At 35.6% G+C, this 7,151-nt stretch overlaps 1 protein-coding gene across 6 annotated transcripts in view; it reads left to right on the plus strand.

The window, feature by feature from the left end:
• tbc1d12b (TBC1 domain family, member 12b) overlaps positions 1-6,816 on the plus strand; it is a 114,050-nt gene extending 107,234 nt beyond the window's left edge. For all 6 annotated transcript variants that reach the window (XM_078565996.1, XM_078565997.1, XM_078565998.1 and 3 more), the window contains 4 exons: positions 663-791; positions 2,360-2,469; positions 2,751-3,009; positions 5,005-6,816. In XM_078565996.1, coding sequence (XP_078422122.1) covers positions 663-791; positions 2,360-2,469; positions 2,751-3,009; positions 5,005-5,073 — 567 coding nt within the window. In that variant the 3' untranslated portion in view covers positions 5,074-6,816. The remainder of the gene's footprint in view (positions 1-662; positions 792-2,359; positions 2,470-2,750; positions 3,010-5,004) is intronic.
• The last annotated feature ends 335 nt before the right edge of the window (positions 6,817-7,151 follow it).

Consider the following 7,151-nt stretch of genomic DNA (forward strand, 5'->3'; position numbering starts at 1 on the left):
GACAATTTTCTGTGGTGGGATTTGAATTCGCTACCTCTGGGTTGCTAGTCCAGTACCATAGCCATTACACTGCCATATCTTGAAGAACATTATTGTAACATGAGGCTGATGGTAAATCAGAAAAGAACTGGTGAATTTTGCTGAATGGCTGAACATAAGCAACACTTCCCATGCAACAATTCTTAGTACCAAATCAACACTATGTTATGATATCCTGAGGAGCAGGTGGAATATTAAGGTCTTAATTTGATGACTTTTCAGGTCAGCTGTGTCTTAATTCTTAAATAGAGCAAGATCTGCCACCTTGCAGCATTTGTTAGACCTAACTGACCTTGAACATAGCTCTGCACTGTTGCTAGATTTTTCTCAAAGGCACTGAGATATTCTCTGTGACTATGAATGGCGATTACCTCCCTCCAGTCTGTTACTCCAGTTGTGTTCCCCAGGGTAGGAGAAAACAGACCCTTGGCTGCCTGTTGCTGGAACAGATTATAAGCTACTTTGTAGCAGAAACATAAAGGGAAATGCAACTGGTAAAATCATCTATGAAGGAAGGAAAGTGATTGCATGAAATTCTGTACATTATCAGCAGTGCAGAAGCCAGCTCATAAGTTCATAAATTTTAATATAACGATTAATCATAAGCATGCTATTTCCTGCAGGTCCAAGGAATGTCTTTTGTTGCTGCTGTGCTCATCCTTAATTTGGAAGAAGCGGATGCTTTTATAGCTTTTGCAAACCTATTGAACAAACCCTGTCAGCTGGCATTTTTCCGTGTGGATCATAGCATGGTAAGGGCATTGCAGTGCACAGATGTCTGAAACAGATGACAAGATTATATGCTATTTGTCTGCATGTGGAAGGACTGATGCAACATCAAATCAACTGTGGAGCTACTGACAACTGGTCTATGACACCAGAATTGAGTTTGTTTCAGAAGTACTATAGGAAAAATGTCTGCTCAAGCTGTAGAATCTTAATAGCTGTAACATGCACAGTTGGATCAGTTTAAAATGGCATTTTAAGCATCAGTGCCTATCCTTTTTCTTAAAGTTACAATATTCCTCATCCATTCCCATGTTTCAACAAATGTCTTAAAATAGTCAAGTGTGTAAGTCCAGCAGTGGGACCAAACAACACTACAATTGATAATTCAGAAGAATTTATTACATGTCTTATTTGTGACATAATTGTCTGTTAGAAAAACCTGCACTCATTTCTCTGCTGAGGAGCCACAAGATGGTGTATGCATTTATTGTGCTTTTTCTCATTTGCTTCATCCCTGTGGGAGGAAGGATGCTAATCTATGACTTATTACTGCCGTTGTGATCGGAGGTGCACAGCATGGGAAAACCCACCTGGAAGCACATATACTATACCATGAGAAAGCATGTATTGAACATGTCACCCAAATATTAATGAATTCATCATTTAAAAACTTAATTTGCATGCTGGATATTAAGTGGAGGGAAGGTAAATTGGATTGCAACAGGTCACAGTGATGAAAAATACATGGGGAAAAATCCTTGAAAATTGAAAGAACATGGCTTCCCTAAGGCTCAGTAACAACGTATCCAACACAATGAAGTAATGGCACATTAGAACAGAGAGGTTCCACTTCATTCTTTGTTTATCTTTAAATTTGTAGCTGTTTGCTGTGGTAAAAATGGGGATGTGCTAATGACCTATGCATCTCTGGGCTAGGGGGAATCAAAGTCAGGTTTTCTTCCTCTTTTTTTCTACTTCATGACCTCTCCTGGAAAGTATGAGAGAGAACTCCAGGCTGGATCATCCCTCCCATAAGTCAAATAGTGTGACAACACACTTATTGTCTAGGTCCAGTAAAAATTAAGCAAGGCACCTGTGGAAAGATACCTCAAAAAGGTGAACACCTTCGTGGGACAGTAGGAGAAAAGCTGCAGAAAAATAATCCAAGGAATACTCCAAGGAACATTTGCAACTGAATCATATGGTAGTGCACTACTTTCCCAATGTGAACTCTATTCATTTAACGAAATGAACTTCCCACAATGTGTGATTATTGTAAGTGCTCAAGTCAACTCAGTTTTACAATGAAACTGGTATCTAGCATTCTTGTGTCATTGTATGTTGTTTTTGTGTACTTGTATTCTAGCTATAATCACCCCAGTCTTAATTTAATTGGAATTAAAAGCCAAATAAGATAAAGTTTCAAAGCTTGATTAATGTGAGCCAATGCTGAGTATTCCTTTCGAGTCAAATATTTTTTTTTAAGTATTTTTTTATCATGAAAATGATAAAATTGGTTGACAGATTTTTAAAAAATATTGTTTACTTCAACAACTGAACTCTTTAAAAAAAAAAAAATTCTTCTACTCAGATGCTGAAATATTTTGCATCATTTGAAGTGTTTTTTGAAGAAAATCTTCCAAAGCTCTTTGCACATTTTACGAAAAATAACTTGACTCCAGATATCTACCTTATAGACTGGTAAGTGCACTAATCATTTGTTTATATTTTGAATTTCCAGTAATAATTTTGCAGTTTAGGATCACTGTGTAGTATATTTGTTTACAGATTGATGTCCAGAGTAAAGGTTTAACCTTTTGAAATCATTCAGCGAAACTAATCACCAAATTAGTTTACATTTCCTGCATGCATATATATACACAATTTATAATGCATAAAACAGACTACTTCATGTAGCAATTGTTAGAATTGTGACTATAGCAGCCACTGTATTAATTTGGGTTCTACTCTTTAAATTATAGGATATTTACACTCTATAGTAAGTCACTGCCTCTCGACCTAGCTTGTCGAGTCTGGGATGTCTTTTGCCGGGATGGAGAAGAGTTCCTTTTTCGAACAGCATTGGGCATCCTCAAGTTGTATGAGGACATTTTAGTGCAAATGGACTTTATTCATATAGCTCAATTCCTTACCAAACTGCCTGAAGATATCACATCAGAAAAACTTTTTGCTTGCATCACTACTGTTCAGATGCACAGCAGTAACAAAAAATGGACACAGGTGAGGAAACGAAAAATTAAGAGATGGAATATTAAGTTTAACACTTTTACTAGTACAGAATGCATAATTAATGTGGAAAATGTTTGATATGTGAAGGCCTTTATTTCAGCAGCAACACAGGCTTTGATTTGTCTCAGCAATCAGCAGTCACTTATAACAAACTATAAGAGCAAAACTTAATTTACATATTCTCAAGAACAAGATATGCTACTAGTTTGGAATATATACTAGTGTGTTATCTGTTATGACACAGCAGTTGGTAAAGGCTGAGTTGTTTAAATCCCAAAAGGAAACTTGAACAAGTCATAACCTATATTTTCAATTAGCATGTGGAGTTGAGCTCTGAATTCAGGAAGAAAGCCACCAAATCTCGAGGTTTTTTATATAAAACTAAATTAAACATTTAAATTAACAACACATTAAACACGTATGCACATGTCTACAAATTACTACCCTAAAACTTTTAAACAAATCTCCAAATTAATCACTCCTAGGTAAATCTTCAAGGCAACAATAACCCATAGACTTAAACTGACACCAGGCAAAGCACATTTGACCTTACGAATTTAAAATGAGGTTCCTTTGCAGACACAGTTGTAGCCTTACAGGCTGGTTAGATCTTAAATGCCTCTGACCTACACACACAAACTCCTTTCTGTTTATACCTAGCTTTCCCTCTAAATGTATCCTAGGCTTTTAACATCACATCTTCTAACTATAATCCTTTCATTCCACCAATTTTATTAGTAATATAAACACATTGTTTGGCATCTCCCAGTTAGGTGCAAGATTTTACCTATTCTTTTGAATGGCTTATTCAGCAAATGCAAATTGCACTTTACCTTTTAACTTATGTTTATCTAATTAACATCTCAAAACTACTATACACCAAAGCACCCAGACTAGCTGGCTTTAATCCAATTAAGACACACACACACCCTACTACAAGTCCAATTTAAAAAATAATTTCCAATATTATAGACATTAATATTTCTTCATGATATGTCTAAATTGTGGATCAATTTCTGAAGTTTTGATGCTGTAGTGAGATCTACATAATATGACCTCACTTCACTTCTATGAACATTAATAGACTGGCAATCTCTTATGCTACCATTTTCATGCTCCTTCTTAAGGTTTTTGTATCAATGTTCTCCTGGTTAGCTTCTGACATTATTTTAACTCCTTGATAAACTCTTACATCTCTTCTATTAATTGAAGAGGGTGAAATTTCGTTTGTAACAAGGTAAATAAATTGCTAACACAAATAGAGATAAATAGGTATGATATGATAGTCATTAGAGAGATGTGGTTGCAAGGTGACCAACACTGCAAACTGACTATTCGAGGGTATTTGACATTTCAAAAGGATAGGAAGAAAGGAATAAAGAGGTGGAGTAGCTCTGTTAATCAGAGACTAGATCAATACAGTAGTGGGAACTGATCTTGGCTTGGAAGATCAAGATGTAGAATTAGTTTGGGTTGGGATAAGAAATAGCAAGGGAAGAAGTCACTGGTGGGTGTAGCTTATAGGACCCCTAACCGTGGTTTCACTATAGGACAGAGTATAAATCAAAGAAATAATGGGGGCTTGTAAGAAAGATACAGTAATAATTGTGGGTGATTTTAATCTTCATATAGACAGAACAAATAAAGTTAGCAAAGGCAGCTTTGAGGATGAATTCATAGAATGTATTTGTGACAAGTTCTTAGAACAATATTTTGTGGAACCAACCTGGGAGCAGGCTCCAATATTGCCTAGGGTAGACTCTAGCAAGGGTTAGACTTTTTTCATTAAGTTCACTGTATTGTTTCTGAGTCTGCTAAATTCAGGATTGACAGAAGGTTTTATCTTCCATTTTGAGTCCTTAAGTACACAATTACAGAAACATTAATGCACCAATGCAGTTCCATTCTCGAGTTAATTTGAAAGTCAGACTCAGAGTTTGGGTCATTTGTAAATAAAACCTCATTCTTTCCTTTTATAATCTGCAGGTGTTTGCTTCACTGATGAAGGAAAACAAGGAAACTGAGAAAAATCATTGTCCTGCCTTGAAAAGTTAATGTTACTTTGAGGACATTTGATCTTTGTGACAGTGAGAAAGAGTTTGATAGAATTAATGGTGTAGCAATACTTTATGGAAATTTCTTCAGTGCATCTCCTTAAAGTTGATGGCTGTTGGAGTTAAGGGACTGAATATTGTTGGACTGCGAATGACCCAAAGATCTGTGTGTGTTATCCCCATTCATGGGAAGAGTGTTATGGTGCAGTTGATCCTTCATGACTTACGTCCAACAAAATGAAGAAATGTTTACACTAGTGTCAGTATTAATGGAAAAATCGAGTTCTGTGCAAAGTAGTTCATTTATTAGTGAATGGAAAACTGATATGTAAAATTTCTGAGCGCTTATCTGTACCATGTTTCTGGTGCGCGGAGTACCTCTGAAGCCAGCTGATTCCCAGAAACTACCTAATGTGGACCAAATGGATTTTGAATTACTTTCCTCCATTATGTGTAGCGTTTTAGTGATAGTCCTATTTGGGAAATAGCTGGTTTTTACTACTTATTGTGGTCATTTTGCTTTTTAAGATTCTGAAGTAAAAGGACAAAGCTGAGAGAGCATCAAAATCAGTACTGTTCTACTTTACAGAACCACCAGTTCTGTTAGCAGCCTTGGAAGTGCTTGGTTTTGAAATATTCCACAGCATCCTCTTTAATATTTCCAGGCATTTCCTGTTTCTTGCAAACCTGAGAATGATCTTTTATATTCAATTACTGTGGCATTTTTTATTCAACTACTGAACTGTACTACAAATATTTTTATTGACCTTCATTTCAGTAATTTGCTGCTTTTCTGGTGCTTTCAACAATGGGGATAGCAATGTATCACTTCCAGGACTCCAGGGTGAACTGCAAACAGAATGGTAGAATGTCAAAGTTAAACTTCCAAATATTGTACTACGACAGTTAAAAGTCAGTGTCTCTCAGCTAATGAAGCCTTTGTGATTGTCCTCAGACAGGTGCTGTGGGCTTGACTTTCGTAACTGTATATGTTTTATGATGTGCAATACAGAAAACTCCAAAATGGCATAGTGCTTTGCACAAGTCTTGGAATGTAACCATGATAACATTCAATAACTTTTATTTCAAATCAGGTGATGAAAACTGATGACAGCTACAAACTGTAGCAGTGTGTACTAATACATTGCTCAGGACTGTTGTCTGCTCACAATGGAAAGATAAAGTGAGATTATTTGTCAGTAATCACAAAAGGGCAGAGGGCTAATTATCAGGCTTTTTTTCTAACCTGACTTGTAATTTCTGCAGTGAATTTGGTGACACGTTTGTGTAAATTTGAGATTTGTCTCTGTGTGCAAATTACAAAATATACTTTCTTACACTTCTGTTTCTTTTTTTATTTGAAAGGATTTGTACTTTATTTTCTTGTATTCTTAGCTAAACCAGTTCCTGTATTCAAATTATCTTATTGGAGTATAAAAATGAATTGTGTAGGAATTTTTATCTTCTAGTTTGTTTTGAAGTCTCTACTAAAGGAATTGGCATGTTACATAAATAGTGTACCACAAATTGAGTGCAAAATACTTTGAATTATAAGATTTTTTTATTTATATATCCTTTCATTTGATTGAATGAAATTCTTTACCTTGCTTTCTATTGTACAGATTTCATACTGACTACAGATGTAATGTATATGAAAATTAATTGTAAATAGCAGGGAAACAGTCCACAGCTAATACCACTAGATACCAGTTTCATATGTAAATAAAGTATGAAGTCAAGTGCCTTCAAATGTGTGCTTTTTCAGTTTTACATTACTTTCAATTGGGTCATCTTTTTGATCTCTAAATAGGATATTTAGCAATATATGAGTAAGTGTTCAATAGTTGATCCTGTGGGGCAACAAGCAAATAGACCCAGTTGTCATCAATGTTCCCTTTAAGGTGGATAATTGTGTATAATCTAGAATGTAATGCACAATGCCACAAACAACTGTGCACAACGAATGTTCCCGTTAACATACACTTGTGTGGTTGCACAGCAATGTTAAAGGGACCTCAGTGCAACAATAAGGTCACGCAAAACAAATAAATTAGAGGGAAAACTGGTTGTCATTCCCAA

Source organism: Cetorhinus maximus, chromosome 20 (assembly GCF_964194155.1).
Source record: "Cetorhinus maximus chromosome 20, sCetMax3.hap1.1, whole genome shotgun sequence".
NCBI classification, from domain to species: domain Eukaryota; kingdom Metazoa; phylum Chordata; class Chondrichthyes; order Lamniformes; family Cetorhinidae; genus Cetorhinus; species Cetorhinus maximus.